Source organism: Boleophthalmus pectinirostris, unplaced genomic scaffold, assembly GCF_026225935.1.
Source record: "Boleophthalmus pectinirostris isolate CB_2022bp ecotype Guang Dong unplaced genomic scaffold, ASM2622593v1 HiC_scaffold_3, whole genome shotgun sequence".
Lineage (NCBI taxonomy): Eukaryota > Metazoa > Chordata > Actinopteri > Gobiiformes > Gobiidae > Boleophthalmus > Boleophthalmus pectinirostris.
This window is the reverse complement of record NW_026571299.1, coordinates 22,934,764-22,957,363: the sequence shown is the minus strand read 5'-3', so window position 1 is coordinate 22,957,363 and position 22,600 is coordinate 22,934,764. Positions and strand designations below refer to the sequence as shown.

The 22,600-nt window shown below is 39.3% G+C and overlaps 1 protein-coding gene across 1 annotated transcript in view; it reads left to right on the top strand.

Annotated features, from left to right (window-relative positions):
* c1ql4b (complement component 1, q subcomponent-like 4b) overlaps nucleotides 1–10,059 on the top strand; it is a 58,807-nt gene extending 48,748 nt beyond the window's left edge. The window contains exon 2 of the mRNA XM_020923244.2: nucleotides 9,880–10,059. Coding sequence (XP_020778903.1) covers nucleotides 9,880–10,059 — 180 coding nt within the window. The remainder of the gene's footprint in view (nucleotides 1–9,879) is intronic.
* Nucleotides 10,060–22,600: the final 12,541 nt, after the last annotated feature.

Sequence of the window (22,600 nt, the reverse complement as noted above, 5' to 3'; positions counted from 1 at the left end):
CTCGACATAAACATCACAGCTTGAGTGGTCAGATCCACTGACCCACAGGTTGGCTGATGTGATTCCAGCTCCCACAGATGAATGCTGTTGTTGTGTCCTTGGGCAACACAGTGTCTGCGTACTGTTTTAATGTGTGTGCATGGGTGTGAATGCGCTTTGAGTGCCTTAAAGGTGGAATAGCGCTATAGAAAAATGTGACCATTTAGTCCATTTACAGCAGGGTTGCCAGTAGCACTCCACCTCCTTCCAAGTAGCTCACATATTATACATATTGCACTGAATAACTCAAATTTGATTGATTAAATGCCAGTTTTTTTTTGTAAATGTATAATTTTGATGCCTAATTTTGGGCTCTGATAACTGGATAATGGTTTATATTTTATAGACGTCTAACTGTACCTCATTTTTGGCTCACTACATCTCCTATGTTTACAAAATTTCTGGCAACTGCTAAAATTAGTAGCTCTCTGGCATTTTTGTTTTACATTCCGTAGCTCACAGGAGGAAAAAGGTTGGAAACTCCTGACATACAGTCTCTCTTAAACCACTTTGTCAGTCTTATAGTCAGTCTATGATCAAAACTGAACCTATGTTACCAAAGTCTTCACCTGCAGATAGAAACTCATCCAAGTGTGTCTCATTCTCAGTTTATGGACAGACCAGGTCTCATGTGAAGCTCAGAACCTCTAAAATTCCCTTCCTGAGCTGCAGAGGCTGCACTAGCACAAACTCAGGACTGGTGCAGATGCTTGTGTTTAGGGAGCGACCATTCAGATCAGAGAGACATTTTAGGTTTAAACACACTGGATTGAAACTGGCAACCCAAACAAGAGACTCATGTGAGGCTCATTCTGCTTTCTGATTGCATAATTGATTCATAAAATTAATAAAAATTGTTCATCACTGTCAATGTTTATAACTAAGAAATCAGCATTAGCATTGTAAAAGTTATCTTTGATCTGAACATGTTTACCTTGTGTCTAGGGCACACAGAGGTCAAGTTTGTGACATTTTAAATCCAAATCTTACAGTTGCGAGTTCTGTCTGTTTCAGGGAGGCCTCAGGTTTCAGATATTTATCACAATAGGCCCATTGCACAATACTGTTAGTTCAGGTTTAGTGAACAGTGTGGATCTTCTTTGACTCTTCCATTATTTTTCTATGGAGAGTCCGCAGAGTCTCTTACAGAAAGTTATTAAACATGTTGTTCAGTCAGAAAGATGGTTAAAAGTTCTAATTTCTACTGTAGTTTCCCCATCACAAACAGACCTGTTGTGTTTTGTTTCATTCACACATGAATGACACAAAACAAAACAGGTCAGCCTATATGCAATTTATGTGTTAAACATGTGTGAATGAAACATGTCACACATGTTTAATACATAAATTGCATATAGGCTGAGTTCAGGAGGCATCCAGAATATATGCTCTCCCCTCAGCTGCTCCTCTCCACATGGAGGAGCTTCTTCTGTGTGACTGAGCTCCTCACCCTGTCTTTAAGGTAGCGTTCAGCCACTCTGAGGAGGACTCTCATTTCTCATGTCTATAGGTGAGGGTTTGAGCATAGATTGAGCAGTAAATGGCGAGCTTCGCCTTTGGACTCAGCTCCTTCTTCAGCACAACAGCCTGTTATATCACATACATGCATCACTGCAGATGCTGCACTGATCCAGCTGTCAGTCTCAGGCTTAGCCCTGGTGGAGTCCAACATGGTTTGACTTACTGTCGACAATATGAACACAGCTCCAGCTCCGGTCATACAGGGACCGCACAGCCCTTAGCAAACATGGGTATCATTAAGAAGTTACAGATATGATACGTCCCTTGATAGACAGGCCACGATACGATACTTATCTCGATACTGTGCCCTTCCAATTCAATATGATAGATTTCAAATCAACTTGATACGGTTCAATAAAAATAAAGGCTAAATCATGGCTGTGATACTAAAAGCTTTTGTTTAAACCACTTCTTGTGTAAAGTTGATATGAAACACAAACATTTTAATCATCAAAACAGTGAAAATCTCAAATGTGTCGCATAAATGAGTTTCCTTCTGCTAAAAAGCAACGAAACTGTAGCTATAACAAAATAATTTTGTAAAATATACCAAAAAATACTCTTAGTGATATATTGATACAGCAGCCCACGATGTCGATACTGTATCATCACATTAAATGATACAATATTTGGATATTTTTGCACACCCGTCTTCTCCACGTCCACAATGCACCTGTGGCCTGGTTGGGCAAACTCTCCTGAGCCCTCAAGTGCCTCATGGACAGTACAGAGCTGGTCCAGTCTTCCACGGCCAGGACGAAAACCACACTGCTCCTCCTGGATCCGAGGTTCTACTGTCGGTCAGACTCTCCTCTCCCCTCACTCCAGACCTCACTCCGGGGAAGCTGAAGCGGGGGCTGAGGAGTGTGATTCCCCTGTAGTTGGAACATACTCTCTGGTCCCTCTTCTTAAACAGTGGGACCACCACCCCGGTCTGCCTGTCCAGAGGCACTGTCCCCGACCACCACGTGATGTTACAGTCAAGACCCACAACATCCAGAGAGCTGTCCCCAGACTAAGAGCATTATAACATGGCTTAAAGCTCACAATAGTCCATTTTGTGTAATGTAGGAATTTAATAGGAAAGAGAATGTGTGGATCTGTAAACTTGCCTTCGCGTTGTCCCTTGTGTATTCCTGTAGCAGAAAGGTGGCAGTCTCAGATGGAGGTTTGGTCCAAAGATCACTGCACATCTCATCTCAGAGTGCAGTGGTCATCAGGCTGCAGACTGCACGAGCTAAATGCCAGTCCAGACTCCAGACCCCGCATTTATATAGAACACATGAAGAGTGAGAGCTATAGACCTGTCAAAAGGTCAAAGGTCTTAATACAATTATTGATTATTTATTACTTTCACATTTCAAGTGTCAAGATCTTTAAGGAAACAGAAGATGACTTCGCTCATCGAGTCATCGGGCTATTTTCTAGTATGAACTAATTTGTTGTTAGTTTGTGAAAGGGGAATGAAAGTTTTTAATCAGTTGGACCCATATGAAGCGTTAATATCACTTGGCTCCATCTTGATTGAGTACACACACTTTTGCAGATTTCCTGTGTCATTTTGATGTACGGCTTTGTTTGAGTCATAAAACCTCTTCTTTCAGTTCATGGCATGTTTTGTACGTCTGTTGTTACTGTGCAGTGACATCACGCTGGGGGAGTTCTGAATGGATGTGTATGGTAATGTTCAGAAGTTACCATGAGACACAATGTACACATAAGCAAACAGTGTCAAAAAAGTTTGAAAACTTAAGACAAAATTCAAAATGGATTTAAAGAGCACGTGTTCAGGAGCCTGTGATCAGTCTGAGTGTTTGTGGTTCTGTTTAGGAGTTTGATTTTCAACAAAAAGAGGAGAGGGACTCACTGAGAAACTGTTGGTTAATGCTCTTGAGATTGAGACTGTAATGTGATTTGAGAGAGACTTTAAAGCACAAATCATTTCAGCTGTTGTAATTTAATTAACTAAGTCAGTTCTGGTGAGACTGTGTTAAAACAAAGCTCAGGTTAAAACCTAACAGAGCTTCAGACAGAGCAGTGCCTACAGTTAGCATCACACCACCAGAGAATGTTGATGACATCAGCTGCAAAGTATCAATAGATAATGATTATTGGATTACTGAATTTATTGTTGCATATTTTAATAGACAATATCATTTTTTAGTATCATTATTTTAACCATTTTGTAAACTCAAAGATAGTGTGGCTATGAACAGTTCGTTAAAGGCCCTTTATTACACTAAATGGATTCTTGTGAACTTTAAGCCATGTTATATTGTTGTTCCCTCAAAATCAGACCTGGACTGCTTTTATTATGTTGAAGAAAAATTCCATGTTCATATCTGGTTTGCTGTAGTGGTGTCTTTATTGGTTGGAAATTCCATGTTGTAAGCAGGCGGATGGTGAGCTTCTGACACACATGGTGTCTGTGGAGCTGTGAACCTGATCATGAGCAAAGGTATAGCAAGCATTTTATACACAAAGAGGTGGGTAAAGTCTGCAGATTAACATTTGGAGGAATTTCACAGCAATAACAAAGCACCCCCCTAAACCTCCTTTTGGTAAAACAGTGTCATTGTTTCAAAGGATTAACATATCAGGTACAGATGAGATAACGAAGGACAGCAACAGGGGGCAACAGGTGAAGACCCCAGGGACCTTTGATGGTGTCATGGGTAAAGTGTAAAACACATCATATGTATTTGTTAACCAGAATGAAAACTAAAACCAGAGAATAATTACTTTTCTTCCACAGTTTCATTCACACACGTAATCCATCCATCCATTTTTTTCTGTTTATCTGAAGCCGGGTCACAGTGGGCAGCAGTTTAAGCAGGGACTCCCAGATTTCCTTCACCCCAGACACTTCCTCCAGCTCCTCTGGCGGGACCCTGAGGTGTTCCCAGGCCAGCCCAGAGACATAGTCCCCCCAGCATGGCCTGGGTCTTCTTCAGCGCCTCCTCCCGGTGGGACATGCTCAAGGGAGGAGCCCAGGAGGCTGCTTATATCTGCGATCTCTCCCTTTCAGTCATTACCCAAAGCTTATGACCATAGGTGAGGGGAGGACCGTAGATTGACAGTAAATCCAGAGCTTTGCCTTTTGACTCAGCTCCCTCTTCACCACCATGGTCCAATACAGCAACAGACTAATAATAAAGGATTACTCAAACAACTGTATCGGGTCGTTTTTTAAATAATCCTTTATTATTAATCTGTCTACATCTCCAAAGATCAAAATGCTGTTCCACCTTTTTATTTTTTAAGTTAACAACTAATTTTACCTTTTGTTCAGTAATAATTAACCATTCCAGGGCTGAACCAGTGTATGGAGTTTAAAAACAAAGTGGAGTACTTCCTGTACAGAGTGTTTTCAGTTTAAGAGAAGAACTCAGCGTGTGTGTGTGTGTGCGCGCATGTACGTGTGTATGGGTGTGTGTGTGTGTGCACGTGTGCGCAACAGAAAAAGTAAAAATGTTAAAATGTCAACATGGCGTCAGTGAAAAGCTCAGAATATGGAGTGCTGTGACTGTGCCCATAACACTGGACAGTGTTAAATTGGGTGTCATTAATTACACAGACATTATTTGTTATTGCGATGCTTGGTGGTTTTATAATGAGCTGACGGTCATTAGAGCAGTGAGAGTGAGACTGGTCTGTGCGAGAGTGGACGGGAGAAACTAAAGCACAAAATACAAAATACAAAATACAGCAGGTTGAATCATGGTGCTGGGATTTTGTTTTGATAGAACAAAATGGATGCTTATTTTTGTTTTCTTGCATGATGCTGAAGACATCAAATAGTAGAAAAAGTGGGACAAGCTGATGCATGTGGCGGGATATGAAGGAAAATATAAGATCATAGATAATTATTACAGCAAAAACAACATATGATTTTATGACAAATGCGATGATGTCATACTCCCAGAGCGACAAGAGACACATTTTTCTGCAGATGTAAAAAATAAATAAATAAATAAAGCAGGGTGTGGACAGAAAATGTCCATGAGTTTTGTTTGTTTGTTTTTTCTTCCAACTGGACCACACCACATGGTCATTTTGTCACCGTGGTTTGTTTTTTTTTCTGTTCCAGGACACTGGGTAGATCCATTTTTGTGTGTTAAATGTGACTCCATCAGACTAAAACTCTGATAGAGTCTGACAATTTTAAGATTGTAGGAGGAATTAAATTTGTCAACTGAAACTGAAGAAGCAGCTTGGATGAGCTGCGAGACGTATTTGACCAATTTGTCAACTTTTTCTTGACCAAAAAAGCTGACAAATTGAATTTCTCCTTTCACATGGATTCTACCTGGACGACTGAGGGATTTTACACACAAAACTACACAACCAAATGTATTCATCTCAAGTTTTATGAAGTTCACTGTAGAAGTTCACAGCCAAAGTGCGTCCCCAGTGCTTGCTCATATACATGTAGTTCATTTACTTGTTGCCATCTACATTGCAAATTTTAATAAATCATAATATTTAGTAAAAAAAAAAATAAAATTAAAATAAAAGATTGTGCCATGAAATCTCCAAAAGGTAAATTCACAAATGTTGAACCTGATCATTTCTATTAGTGACTAAACCCAAGAACTCACTGTATCACAACACAAATCTGCATTAGAACTATATTCATTGAGCTGCTCCATCTGTATTAAATATAGTCTATAGCACGTCACCTAAAAACAGTAACACACAGAGAGATCTGAACAGAAATTGGCTCCAACATTTTCCAACGCCGAAAAAGTCTTGATTTTTTTGCGAGAAAAAAATAAAAATAAAGATCATGTAGGTAAAGTTCACTTTTTATAATTCATGTTGCATCATTGAAAAAGTGTGACATTGTCTAAGAGGGACAGAGGACAGAGGACAGGGGACAGGGACCCAGTGCTTGTGCAGGACAACTCACAAAGACACAGATGCTCATTGGAGTGGGCAATGGTTTGAGGTGAAAACTATAATTATACACATTATTTAGAACATTATCATTTTATTTGGCAGCTCCCTTTCGAACAGTACCAATCACACACACACACACACACACACACACACACACACACACACACACACACACACACACACACACACACACACACACACACACACACACACACACTCTCTACATATTTGCACTGGGCAATCTTTGGTTAGAAAGGGATTCAAATCACCAACCTTTAAATCTTTCTGCATTTTACTGTCAACATCCTGAATCAGAATATTTGAATTGTTCCTCTACATCAGGTTTGTCCAAACTACGGCCCGTGGGCCAAATGCGGCCCTCAGACAAATTTTTCTTGGCCCTCAGGCTTCCAGGTGAATTGGCCCAAATTACCTTGCATCAATTAAAAATGTACTTTTTACTGCAAGTTTGTTGAAAATCTACCTTGATAAAGCTCATATTTAATATTTAGTGTGTGGTTTTAAGGATCTTGGCATGAATAAAGTCTGATAGCTCACTCTAACGTGCACATATTTCATTTATTCACTGTATTCAGCACCAGTCTACGTCCCTCAATCGGTCCTTTGCTTCATCTGTGTTTAGAGATGTGGCCCTTCATGAAAAAGTTTGGACACCCCTGCTCTACATTCTCTGCTCATGCATATTGAAAAACAGTAGCTGTGCCTTAATACAGGAGGTCTCAGACTTTTCAGACTAGGACCCACAAAATGACCAGACAACTGACTTGAGACTAGTGATTTTCGGCTCTTTTATGGGATCTGAATCTTTTGGATGTGTTACTTTCAAAGAGCCGTTCTGAAAAAAGTCTGGCTCTTTTATGGTTTATTTATATGACAGAAGCCAAAGTGAGAAATGACCAAGACTCAGGTTTAATTTAAACTGTTCAAACTGAGAGATTGAGTGTGTTAACCCTTTGAAATGATGCAGAAGCTAAACAATCTAAATCTCTCACTCGTGTTGCCTGTTCTTCTCTGTCGATTTTTGTGTTGGTTCAGTGTTAATTGGTATAAAAATTAATAGACATTTGAAAAGAAAAGATCATAGTCTTTCAAAAATTTAGATCCGGTTCATACTGAAAAACCATCGACTCATTTACAAACGTCACATCGTGTTCACTCTTGGGACCCCTCTGCAAAATGAAACTAAGTGCTAGTTTATTGTATTATTGCTGGACCTAATTTCATGTAGTAAAGTAAAATTAGTTTTGCCCCAGTAAAAGTATATTGTATAAACAGCTATAGGGTTACCTCTGTGTTCTGTCTGCATCTAATTAGAAAAAGTTTGTTGTTAGCATTACCGTGAAACACCGGTGACCAGACGTCCCTGTTTACCCAGGACAGTCCCAGTCCCCAACCCTGTGTCCCCTGTCCCAGTAGATTTATACAAAACCATTTATTTGTCCCAGTTCATACAAGAAATGTCCCAGGTGTCTCTATTTTTGACCAATTTGATCCCTGACAACAGTAAAAAGAGACATTAGTTTAGGTAAAATACAGAAAAAGGGTGATGTGGCCTTGATCCAGCAGAGAACTAAGGATAGAAATTAGTTTTGGTTACAATCCTGCATATTTATAAGTCCATATTTGTCTCTTGAATGATCTTATCTTTTAATAATATGGACTGTCCCTTTAATAAATAAATACAAATACAAAAGCTGCTTAAAAACACAGAAAATGTGACTATAGTGACTCATGTTCGTCATGAATGGCCCGAGTGCAACAATTGTCCTTAATTACACGTTTCACAATTTTATTATTACCAACCACCACAAACCAGGGGTGTCCCAGTTTTTCATTTTGAAAATCTGGTCACCCTTGGCAAAACTCCACTCTGGTGTAAAAAGTTGTAAAAAGGCAAGTTTATTTGTACAGCACAATTCGTACACAAAGTAATTCAAAGTGCTTTACAGAATAAAAATACATTAAAAACACAATAAAAACAAATTGAAACATAAAGAATCATCATGAAATAAAAAAATAAATAAAAAAAGAGAGATTAAAGGAGAGAGAAGAGTGTGGAATGAAAAATGAAAACCTTTCAGTCACCTGCAGCTGAACAGAACTGAGTCTGGATTTAAACAGAATCAAAGTAGAGGTCTGTATATATTCGGGAAAACTGTTCCAGGTTTGAGCTGCATGAATCTGAAACTCTGACTCCCAATGTTTAGTCGTGACTCTGGGTACCAGCAGGAGGCCGGTCCCTGAGCTCCTCACAGTGCGATATGGTTCATGTGGCCCTAACATGTCACAGGTGGACTTTGGTGCTCGGCCATGGAGAGACTTTTACAAGCAGAGCCGCAGGGGGCAGAGCACAGGACGCATGTGCTCGTACTTCCTAGTTCGAGTCAAGACCCGAGCTGCAGTGTTCTGGATGTTCTGCAGCGTCTCACAGTTCGTTTGGAGAGACCAGTGAGAGGCCGTTACAGCCGTCTAACCTACTGGAGACAAACACATGGAGAAGTCATTAGGATGCTCAGAATGTGTTAGGAAAGTAACAATTAAGTTTGGACTAGGGATGAGCATGATTAATCGATTAATCGATAATTGATCATTAAGAATTTCATCGATTAGGTTCATTTTTAATCGACAAACCGAATGTAGGTTGCTGTGCGCAGCGTGACCGAACGGGGTCCGTACATGTAGCTCTCTGCACTCAGAAGGAGGGAGACACAAACATTCGGTCTGCAACATGCCGAACATGTCGGGACATGTGTGAGGCCATGTGCACAGTGTACAAAGCAGCACATATGTTTCGGTGTCCAGTGGGAAAAAGTTCACCAGGACACCAAAAACATGAAAAAGTTTTACCAGGTGAGAGAAGCTCAATGTCGATGACGAGGCCCCACGTCCCACCCCCCGTACGGTGTCCTGGTTTTGACAAACGCAAATATGGTAACACTAACCTGTATTCCACTGAGTCATGCCCTTTAATCTGACAGAAGTTGAACCGCATCAGTGCACAAGAGCTGTTTTTTCTTCACTTAGTTTATGCAAATTAGTCATGTGGTTTTAAGTTTTATTTCTGTGAGACTTGCACAAATCTGCATTAAACACATTATAATGTCAAACAGGCTGATGTGGCTCTAGAGTGGTTACGGTTTATATGTCGTAAAGTTGAATTTATTTATGCAGATTAGTAGTGCAGATAGTAATAATAATGATGATAATTTTAATAAAAAACGTTAATGATTAATTGATAATCAGTTGTTAATTCTCCTGATGATCGATTAAGAACATTTAATCGAATGCCCATCCCTAGTTTGGACCACTGCAAGCTGTTTACGTTGAACTCGCTCTGCTTTTAATCCAATGTAGTCTCCTCTCTGAATACCCACATGTGCCTTGTGTGTGGTGCAGGTGCGGGCCAGCGCAATTGCCCAGGATGCGGACCAGAACTACGACTACGCCTCCAACAGCGTGATCCTCCACCTGGACGTAGGAGACGAGGTCTGCGTGCAGCTGGACGGAGGGAAGGTCCACGGAGGAAACACCAACAAATACTCCACCTTCTCCGGCTTCCTCATCTACCCAGACTGAGCGCGCACTGCTGAACGTGTGTGTGAGGCACGAGTGCGAAAAGTGTGTAACTGCCACAGGGGAGGGTGGGGTCATGTGACATCATACACATCATTATAAACAGCCTATAGTTCAACACTGAGCTATAGGACAGTTGAGACGTCTATGGTGAAGTTTGGTTTATGGTTCAAATCTCTGTAATTACTGGACCTATCCACATGAAACAAACTGGCACAAAGTTACAAAATTATTTTAAGATGTTACTTTATTATGTCAATTGTGTAATCTATTATATTTGGAATCATGAGAGTTTGATGGTATATACAGTAAATATAGACACACAACCTATCAGGGATGTAACTCTGTATTTTAAGTTCACATACAATCTTATTTCTAAATCACTTTTAATTAGATTACACATGATGAAGTACAATATATGTCTGAAGATATAGATCAGGGGTGTCCAAACTTTTTTCATTAAAAGCCACATATCTAAACACAAACAAAGCAGCGGACTGATTTTTTAAAAAATCACAGTCAGATTAGTTTAAATGACCGGATGCACTGCTTTGAGTGTTTTAAGGTCTAGTTTTCCAAACCTCTCCACAAAAAATAGTACATAATAGTACTTTTTTTTAAATCATTTTAAATTAATAATTATACCCTAATACTTATACTAATAATACCCAAAACTAATAATACCCTAGCTCAAATCTTACATTATTACATAAAAATAGCACAAACTTCTCCACTTTAGCAAAGAAACTGTACATACAATAAATGTTGAGAGCCCAAAATATACGATTCCATCTTTCTTTCATATACTGAACGAAGTCGATGTAGTGATTATTGACAGGCCTACTTTTCATACTTAGCCTATAGCCCAAAATGCTGACTTATTTTTTATCAAATTTAAATATTAATGTTTTAGGTTCTATAGCATTGAGCTTCAAATTTCATTATAATTCAACATTATATTTTCAGATTGTGAATACATTGTTACATCTCTGTACATTATAACGTCTTTATGCAGTTTACATTTCATAAACTGTGTGACCAACAGAGTTTAAGGTGTAAATACGACTGTACATTGAGACAAATGATATAACGTCTAATATAATAACTCTGTGCCATGTTCTGCAGGGCTCCATCACAGTGGTACATACATATAATCAGAAAATCCACTGATGATATTATTATAACTGACACTTTGTTCCCCATCACAAATGAGCTCTGTGTACGTGACTGGAGTCGGATATTTGAACCGCAGATATTCAGGTTTGTGGGCGAGAGCAGTACCACTAAACCACTGCCGTAGTCCCGCAGATACAAACTGACTTGTTATCAGTTGTGGATGCAGTGACCAGTGTGAAAATGACCTCAGATTTGGGCTGTAGCTTCTTCACGGGGAGATGGGAACCAGGATGGAAGCCGACACAAAAACTGACCCCATCTGATAAAACAGATTTATGGAATCACATTCTCAGCAAACGAGTAGCACCAAGAAACATGACCATGTATATAGATTTACTTTTCAACGTCTAAAATGCAGTAAAATAATGTCCATATTTATATATATTTTTACCCTGCTTTAAAGGTGCACTGTGTAACTTTTCTGGTGTTGGATCCGCCGCCTGTTGTCTCCATGGTGATGCCATTGCTGTGCCTGCATGTTCCACAGTATGGCATTAAGCTTTGTCGTAACTTGTCCGGCTAACGTTACCTACTTGTCTCCATGGAGATAGATATGTTTACTGCCATACTGTCAGTGGTGGAATGTGATGAAGTAAAAGTAGTAAAGTACTACACTACAAATTTTAGGCATCTGTACTTAACTTGAGTATATTTTAAAGTGGGTACTTTTTACTTCTCTAGCTTTGAGAGCAGGTGTCTGTACTTTCTACTCCACTACATTTTTGAACAGGACTGAACAGTAAAAGTATTTTTTATGATTGTGTGAGACCTGCTAAAAAGGCTGAGGGTTTATTTTGAACACATTCATAGTTTGAGCAAACACAAATGTACTTATAAAAACAGCTAGGGAAAACGATTGATAAATAAATTTTAAAAAATAAATAAATTGATTACCATATTTTCCGGGCTATTAGATGTGCTCTTAAGCCTTTAGCCGCATTAAAAAAGGACTGCGCGGCACAATCCAGAGCGCCTTATACAGGAATCCACTCGGGTGTCCCAGCACAACTTCAGTAAACTACAAAGCTGCACCACAAACAGAACACACAAACACACACGGAGCAGACAACGACCACACAGCGAAACACACCCACAGACACATTCATCACTCCACGCCGACGAGGAACGGATCGAAAAAGCGAGTGCAATGTGCCACTTCTAGACACAACTGAACAACTGAGTCACTGCGAACACTCCGACAATCCAGCGGTCCCAGACAGCACCCTCCCTACACGCCACAACTGAACAAAGCCCAGAGTCACCGTGAACGCGACAAACAAACAAAACCACTGACCCATCACACTGTTGTGTTTCCTTTAAAGTCCGGTGCGGTTTATTTGTGAAAAAAGTTCAAAAATAGACCATTTAATGACAGTGCGCCTTATAATCCAGAGCGCTTAATAGCCCAGAAAATACGGTAAATAGTTTCTATAGAGAGATTATCAGACAGATTATCAGACAGATTATCAGACTATGTCACTTTGCGTTACTACTACTGTGCATGTCTCCTGCAGAAAGAGTCTCTGTTCTGTCTGTATCATGTCAGTGTCTTGGAGGATTTCAGCAGATTTCAGACTCTCTTGGGGGCGGGGATAGGTGTATGGATCAGGTATGAGTGGATGTCCGGTTACTGAAGTTTGAGACGTTTACGCACTCACCTGATTTAACACATACGGGTCATTAAGACATATGCCACTCACTAATGTTCATTCAGCATCAGAATTAATTTTATCACACGCTGATAAATTGTTTTAGTGCTGACAGGAGTGCGAGCAACAAATAATCCATCTGTAGTTACAGTTTCTAGTTTCTCTTTACCAAAATCACTACAAGTGCAGCTTTCTTAGATCTCAATCTGTGCAAAATACTAACAATAATAATGACTTTTTACTCTATGAGCACAAATTTAAACAGGTGCTTTAATATTTTTACTTGAGTATTTCTTTGCTTTGGTATCTATCTTTTTACTTAAGCAACAAAATTGAGTATGCATACTGCGAAACATTCAGCAATCGCAACTCCATGGACCAGCCCACCAGAAAGTTACATCGTGCAGTGAAATGCATCTTTAAAGGTTTAAATGTGACTCTATGTTCTGATCTGTTCTAAAGTTGTTTCCTCATCACAAACAGACCTGGAGTTGTGTTTTGTTTCATTCACACATGTTTAACACACAAACCCTGCACTTTTAGATTCTAGAGTTCTTCTCTCAAACAGAAAACACTCTGTTCCACCTTGTGATGTCATGTGGTAATACAGGAAGTGCTCCACTGTGTTTTTAAACCCCATACACCTTCACTAGAATCGTTTGTTTAATTACAATTGCCAATCTGTACTGAACAAGGTGGAACAGAGCATTTTGAGGTTTGCAGATGTAAGCAGACTAATGTTAAAGAGTTACTCAAACGTGTGGATGAAACAAAACACAACTCTAGGTCAGTTTTGAGGATTTAACAACATTATAACATGACTGAAAGCTTAATAAGAGGTTGTTGGGTTTTTTTGCATAATATGGGACCTAATTAATTAAAGGTTGTATGGAGGCTGCCTTGTTATCTATTGGCTGTTGGGTTGTAAATCAAACTCCCTACATTTTTTGCGTAACAGACTTGCCGGCACTGGGATTACTTAGCTTCCTCACAGTTTGCACAAAGTTTGTTGCAATGGCAGACAAAAATCCACAACCATTTCACCGCAAAAGAAAGTCAGTTTATGAGTTCGCTGAAAGAAGAAAAGAGGAAAAGGGGAAAAGTAGCAAAGCCGAAAGGTAATTCTTGGAGACTGCTTCCAGCGATGGCATGGACTGAAGCAGACGAAGGGTCTAAAGCAGTGGGCCTCAACCTTTTTTGCGCCATGGACCAGTTTTATGTCCAACAATATTTCATGGACGGGGAGGAGCGCGGTGCACTTAGTGACAATATTTTCATGGACCGGCGACGTATGCAAGAAGATGCGCCACACACAAGGAGGTGCGGTGCGCATGGCATATTACTCTTGGTTTTAGTTCTGGTTCAGTTCTGGTTTAGTTCTTTTTTTTTGTTTTGTTTTTTGAGGCGCGGTCCATGCAGTGTACCCAAGAAGACATGGTCCATGCGGCGTACAGGAGAAGGCCTATGGAGGGGTTGCGGTTTCGCGGCCCGGTACCATACGACTTGTCAGCTTCTCCTGGAGGGGCTTGAAAAGAGTCTTAAAAGAGAGTTCAGAAGGATTAAAGCAGTTCACAGACATGTCTCTTTATTCAGCTCACACAGGTACAGGACTCTGATTCAAGTTGATTCACACAGCATCTCTCCACGTCACCCCCTTAGTACAGCTGAGCAGGCAGCTTTATACTCGACCATCTCGTCAAAATATTGACATGCTGTATAACTGTTTTTTGCAGGAAATTCACAGTAATGTTGACCCAGACAGTGTTATCATAGATTGGCATATGTTAAAGAGTTCAAACACTCCCCCTTAATGTCTTGTATACATCACAAAGTCCATCATAACACATCCCAACCTCATTGACACTTTAAAGTTCAGACATTGACTTCTCTTCATGACACAAGTAAAAGAACATTACCCCTTCTATATTGCATGATTGAATTAACATGAAACATTAAAAACACAGAGAATAATTCCCACAGACCCACTGCCTGGTACTGGTCTATGACCCGGGGATTGGGGACCCTGGTCTAAAGCCTGATGTGTTGGTCGCTAAATTACTTCTGAACAGGGAAATTCATCAGCAGTTATGAAGTGCACTGGATGGAAACAACATAATTTGTAGCCTAAGGTGGAGGGAGGAGGAGGCGTTTCTACTTAGGGAGCTGGGGAGGAGGCAGGGTTAAGTTTAGGGTTAGGGTTGGGAACATTTCAAAAAGGACAAAAAGTCACTGTATTTGACTTTCCTTGGAAAATCCTCCATACAACCTTTAAGAAAGTGTACAATTTTGGATGAATAAAGTATTATTTAGTAGCATATGTCAACTATGACTATACCTATATATTGTTATGGACCAAACTGCTGTACTGACATCACCTATACCGTAAATATGAGTGTAAAGAGGCACCTACATCTCTGTAAATCTGTCCTGTGTCTCATTATGCAGCAGGTTTTCTGTGCCTTACATGGACATTTTCATTTACCAGCTCTGTCTTTATATCACCGTTTACCTAAATCTTTTTTTATTTGAATTCAGACTTTAGGGGTGGGCAGTACTGACGTATATTATCTTTACTGTTGTTTAGAAGATAGAAGATAAAGATTTCAGGTTCAGAGTCTATAAAGATGAAAGGTTCACATCGCACAAAGAAATTACAGAAATATCTCTAACTCTGTTTCTATTTTTTTTTTTTTTTTGTTTTTAAAGGTGCACTGTGTAACTTCCATCCTTGTCTCTATGGAGATGTTACTGCTTTGTCTGGAATGTTCCACAGTATGGCATTAAACTTATTTGGATGTTTTTATTGCTGAAAATACCCTGAAAAATCTGTGTTCTTACTACTCCGCAGATTTGACCTGTATTTATGTCCTGCTGGTCTATGGAGATGAATGCTTTACTAGGGAACATTCAAAGCAGTAGTATCGCCATGGAAACAAAGAATTAAAGGACCATTCATTAGAAAAGTTACACAGTGGGCCTTTACTTCTCAATATATTGTCCACCTCTAGGCTTCGTTCACACACCGCATCAAAGATTAGACTCAAGTCAGACTAAACCAGGACTAGAACAGGACCGAACCAAGTCTACATCAGGACTAAAGCGGACTTAAACCAGGACCAAACCAGGACTAATCCGCATCCATCAGTGCTATGCTTCAGGACTTTTACTGTGAAAATCTGTATGTAGCTTTCCTAACCTACCTATCTACCGCTGTAAATAACGAAGCAAATTTCAAAACAAAATTTGCAGAATTTGTGACAAAGCCCGAGCATGTGTTTCTTATTTCAGATGCATCCAGGGACGTTGCGTATCTAAAATGCTATATTCAAATGTGGGTGCAATGTTGAGGTATTGTCGTGTGAACGCTTCAAACGTGGCCCTATGTCCTTAAAAGATTATTTTGAAAAGCATGACTTCTTCTTTCAGACCAATGGGGTGTGAGTATTCATGAATCTGTGCTGTGATTGGACACTTCTCTATCTCTGTGTAAAGTAACAGACGCTCCATAAAGTGCATATGACCGGTTAGCTCGGCTTTTGTTTTTGTTTTTACTTCCTTTTTAAATTTATATGTATTTGTATTAACTGTATTGCTTATATACATAAAAAATATTATAAACAGATGAACAATACACAAAAACCCTATTCACACAGGTTTAGTTTGACCTGTGGACCTTTGGTGATTTGTAATATTTGTGGAGGAGCCTGAGATCTTAATCCTGTGCGAATGCTCCATGTCTGTCATTTGTAAAGTAAAAATTCTGCTGCAAATGATGGACTATATTTCACCAAACACAGACGTCCCTTGATAAAACTTGTCCCGTGTGAATTTGCATCTCAGTGTTTGGGGTTGTAATTGTGCATCTTTTCTATCTCTTTCTTTTCTTTCCACGTTCTTTTCTCTTTCTATCTCTGTATCAGTGTCAGTAAAATAGAGTCATTCACAGACTTAAGCCCTCTTCACACGGGACAAGTACAACCTAAGGACCTGGTCATTTGCAAATTACCGCCCCACATCTGTGTGACTTGCAGCTCATTCACACTGGATAAGTAAAGTTAGTAAATTACGGCTTGGTCCCTCCAGTGTGTCGTGGGTGAAGACCCAGGGCCTCCTTCTGGTGGGACATGCCAGGAACATCTCCTGAGAGAGACGTCCAAGAGGCATCAGAACAGATGCCCTCCCCTCAGCTGCTCCTCTCGACATAGAGGCTAGGAGTAGAGCCTCTGCTCCTCTCGACGTGGAGGAGCAGCGGCTCTACTCTGAGCTCCTCCCGTATGACTGAGCTCCTCACCCTATCTCTAAGGGAGCACCCAGCCACCCTGCGAAGGAAACTCATTTTGACTGCTTGTATCAGTGATCTTGTCCTTTCGGTCACTACCCAGAGCTCATGACCATAGGTGAGAGGAGGAACGGAGATTTACGGTAAATCGAGAGCTTCGCCTTTCGGCTCACCTCCCTCTTCACCACAGCTGTCCGATACAGCGACTGCATCACTGCCGATGCTGCACCGATCCACCTGTCAATCTTCTGAATTTTAGTTGCTGAAATTTTAAGTATACTTTTTCAGTAGTTAAAAAAAAAAAAAAAAAATCACCTTTTAAATATTCAGCACAAATATTTTCAAGTCCTCAAATTCAACAGTCAAAATTCAAAGTGTTAAATTCGCAGTGAAAAATTTTTAAACTAAGAGATCCTGTGTGAGAGAGGAGGACAGAGACTGTTCTCTGTTGGCTGTTCTCATCTGTGGGCGGGGCTTACACTTAACAAAAAAAGAGTTGAGGTTTTAATGAGGCAAATTCTGACTAATCAGATCGCTTCACTGCATTATTTCCTGCTTGTTACTAAGTTAGATCAGATCACTTTGGATCGATGCTTCTGCCTCGGCATCTTGGCTCTTTCTTGCAAAATTTTCACTGTGAATTTTACACTCTGAATTTTAACTGTTGAATTTGAGGGCTTGAAAATATTTGTGCTGAATATTTAAAGTTTTATTTTATTTTTTTTTTACTGAATTTTAAACATGTTGAAAACGTGCACTTAAAATTTCATGAACTGCCTTTCAGAATAAAACCAATCCAAACATGTTTTTTCAGAGTTAAAGTGAGAATGCAGCAAAGTGGGATTTCAAATTCAAAATGTGATGAAAGTAATGATCTTTTAAATCTTAATTATTTGAATTATGATGAGAGAAAAGTAGCATATTCACACTTATATTCACCTACACAAAAAATTGCAATAAATATCGTACTGTGAGATGCATATTGTGAAAGTATCGCATCGAGAGATTTGGATATCGATACATATGTAGTGAACTGATGTAAAACTACGATAAATACCGAGCGATGCTTCTATCTACCAAACTAAATCAGAATTAGAAGAGCGTGAAAACCTGTCACATGCACTTTCCGAGTGTTTAAAGCTGCATTTTAATGTGTGTGTTCCAGAAGTGTGTGTGTGTGTGTCACTGTGTTTGATGATTCTGTTTAAATCTGTCTGTTACTTATTTATGACATTGCTTTGTTTTTGTTCATTTGCTCTTAAAATCATTGGTCAAATAAAAAGAAAAACGTGGAATAATTCTGTCTCATTTTGTGCTTTTTAAATGTGCAGACCTGGACTTGTGTTTTGTTTCATTCACACGTTCCTGCGTTATTCGTCTGTCTACATGTCCAAAGATCTAAATGCTCTGTTCCACCTTGTGATGTCATGATGTGGTAGTTTTCAAGTTCCTTTTCACTTTAGTTCAGTAGAGATTGGTGATTCCAGAGCTGAAATGATCCAAATGATTCAAGTGAAGGTGTGTGGAGTTTAAAAACACAGTGGAACTCAGACTAAATTTGAGTTTGGGGTTTGTGTGTTAAAAATGTGAATGAAACAAAACACAACTCCAGGTCTGTTTGTGTCTGTTTTTATATGATAAGTATCATCATCATCATTATTATTACTATTACTAATCTGCATAAATAAACTCAACTTTACAACATATAAACATAAACACTCTAGAGCCACATCAGCCTGTTTGACATTATCATGTGTTTAATGCAGCTTTACAGAAGTCTTACAGAAACAAAACTTAAAACCACATGGCTCATTTGCATAAACTAAGTGGAGAGAAGATAAAAAATGCTCTTGTGCGCTGATGTGGTCTGTTGGACTAAAGGACACGACTCAGTGGAATATAGTTGTTCTCTCTGTGACAGAGGGATGTTGATGCTGAAGGTGAGTCTGTTCTGTGTCTGTGTTGCGATGTTTTCAGAGATCAGACGTGTGCAGTTTTATCACAGATGTGAGCGGGAATGGGAATGAAAATTACAATGCTTTGCGGGAGCGAGTGGAGGAGGACGCACAGTGCAGAAGCAGGACTGTGTCCCAATAACAAATAAAAACTGATTTTATAATAAGGCAACTCTTGTACAGAAACAGTAAAGTTAGAGATTAAAAATGAGATTAACACGATTAAAAAACATAAATAAAAAATAAATGAAATTAATTAATTGCAATTAACGCAATAATTTGACACTCTTAAGAATAATTTATCAGTCAAGAGAGGGATATACAGAAGCTCTATGAGGATGTGACCAAAAGGGATTTAAACACAGACTGTGCTTTAATAGGCTACGTCCAAACTGCAGGGCTTTATGCTCAGTTTCAATTTTTTGGTGAAATCCAATTTTTTTGCAAGGTCATTCACATTTCCAATTAAATGTGACTGTATGTGATCTCCAGTGTGAACTTTAAACACCCCAAAAGTGTCCCACATGTGCACTGGAGGACACAAGGACGTCACACACAGCGAGCGTGCTCAGTGTTTATGGAAGTCGGTTCTTGGTAAAATGGACAGGTTACACGTCCACATCCGCTTTGTTTGTTTGAGTCTTTATCCTCCTTGTATTTGGCTTGTAGGCTCTTTATTTTTCATTGACGTTGGATCCAGGACCGCCTTTAGCCGCACTCAGACATCAATTTCAGAAAACACCTGGTTCCGATAAGACTCCTTCAATTTGTCCTGAATACAGAGATCCCCCTAAATATGAATAAACTCTCTAGCATCGCTTTCCCTCCATTGATGAGACTCTGAGTCTAACGTGTAGGTGAATGAATGTGACCTGACCGTTCAGACTGAAGTTGCATGTCAAAAGACCGAATATGTTTGGATTTTAGGAGCACATATCCAAGTGTCCTGGGTCACATTTGAAAAAAACAGATCTGTGTCGTTCAGACTGTCATTAAAAGATCAGATACAGGTCACATAGGGGCCAAAAATCGGATTTGGGTCACTTCAGGCTGAAGACTGAACGTAGCCATAAAGAACTTTTCAGATCTCTACTTGGCTGCTCTACATACTGTACACTTCTTTGGTGAGTTGATTTTATTCTGTTTTTAATTTCACATGTTTGGATTGCTCAGAAATACACTGAAAAACACACACTCTGAGCACATTAGTTTAGTTTATTTGTTTATTTATCAAGGACAATGCACATAAAAAACATTGAACTACACAAAGAGGTCATATGTTTGTGCAGGTTAGAGCAAAATTACCAATTTCCACCTTCAGTCCCTGGACAGGTTGATGTCATAAATGGTGAACATGCCAATAAAATAAAACACAGTGTATATTGATGCAATCATTCCTCCAGTCAATCAATAAGTAAAACAATAGTCCCATTCAGTGTGAGTCACCACATCCACACTCCATTTACATATGTACAGTTTATACTGGTGCATTGATCCAGGGCAGATTCATGTGTGCAGGTTTGTTTGGTTAAAGTCATTTGTTCAGGCGTGTAAACATTTCATAATTAGTACATGATATAATTTCATGTGGGAGGCTGTTCCAGAGGCTCTATAGAAGGATGATGACTGATCAAATGTCCTTCTGCACATCCTGCAGTAGAACACTCTCTGTCTTATTGAACTCTAATCGTTTTTATTTGAACCACGGACAACAATCAGAGACTTATATATATTTAAATAGTCCTCTGGGATGCATTATTTTGAATACCAGTTTGAGTCCTGGTTCATTTCTACTATACATTTAAACCAACATATGTGCAAATATTTCCTGCTTTTGTCTACAACACCTCGTCTTTTTAAATAAACTGCATTGGGGCCATAACAGAGACTCAGGAATGCAATGAAAAATGACAAGTCCAGACTAAAGGCCGCCACACACTACAGGAGAATTTGCCTGATTTTGGCTGTGATTTGCTTCTCCTCGACTTTGTGTCTTTGTGTCTTAGTGTGTGATCATGAAGCTGTTGTGCTCTTCGTGTGTGTGGTGTCAGTGTGACTCTGAGCTACTCTGTCACATCAGAACCACCAAACATCAACAACGCTACAGTAACAGCCAATAAAACAGAGAGTCATGTAGGCCTACAGATGGAGTGACAAACACAGAGGAGCAACAGACAAACTCAGGATCTAGCCAGTGTTCCCACTCTTTTTCACTGACAATATTTCAAAACTTTTTCATGACATTTTCATGACCTAAAGTGAATTTTCCATGACTTTACGGCAGGGGTGTCAAACTCATTTTGGTCTGGGGGCCATATCCAGCCTACTTTGATCCCAAAGGGGCCGGATCATAAAACTCATGGCATATATACCCCAAAAATAATAATAAATTCAAATATTTGTGCAGAGAAACACAAATCTATTACAGAAATCTGTTTTAATTAATTAACTCTTTCTTTTACAAAATATTATAATATTAACCTGAAACTTTAAGAAAAATACAATTTCAACACAAAGTTTGAACATGAACTTGTGTGCAAATAGGAATAAGCTGATTTTTCTTGGAAAATCCTGCACTCAGTGTCCAATTTTCTCATGTTGGACATTTTTCTGATGAGGGTGTCACGATCAACAGTCAAAACGATCGTCCTTTAAGAGCGTTTGGAAAGAGACAAGTCTTCATTTGTGCTGCTCTGGTGGGAGGGGCCACGCACAGAGACGCTGGAGACGCTGCTATGATAAGCTGAAAATTACCAATACTTTAATTGAAAATATAATTAAAATATTTTAGGGGAAAATCAGCCGAGGGCCAGATTAAAGGTCTTGGAAGGCCGGATCCAGCCCCCGGGCCGTATGTTTGACACCCCTGATTTACGGCACCTACATGTGTAGAACTGATCAGACTTTTAGGGCTAAATATAAAATGTTAACTCTTTCCATTCACCTTATGGTTTGGGATTATAGTCAGTGCATTTATTGTCGTCTCTGATAAACAAAAGACGCAGACGTAATAGACAGAACAGCCTCATGAGAACTAAACAGAACGCCGGAGTTGTGTGAAAGAGATACAAAAATTCCATGACTTTTCCAAAATTTTCATTGAATTTATAAAATTCCATGATTTTCCCAGGCCTGAAAAACTATATTTTCAATTTCCATGACTTTTCCAGGATTTCCATGACCGTGGGAACCCTGTATAGCAAAAATAATTATTACTCACCTCTAACAAAGTTGTAATGTGAAATTTTGTGATATTTTTTAATCCGTGTATCATTCGTTTATTCCTTTTTCAATATAAAGCCAAAAAAAAAAGAACATGAAAAAACAACTATTTTCTTCATTATTTGTCTCCAAAACCAAAATGAAAAAACAGATAACGATTTGTTTTTTCAATTTTCAATTTTGTGTTTAAATGAAAAATGGAAAAAACAGATAACAGCCGTTTCCCGTTTCTGTGACTTAAACTGCGATAAACCAGGACTGAA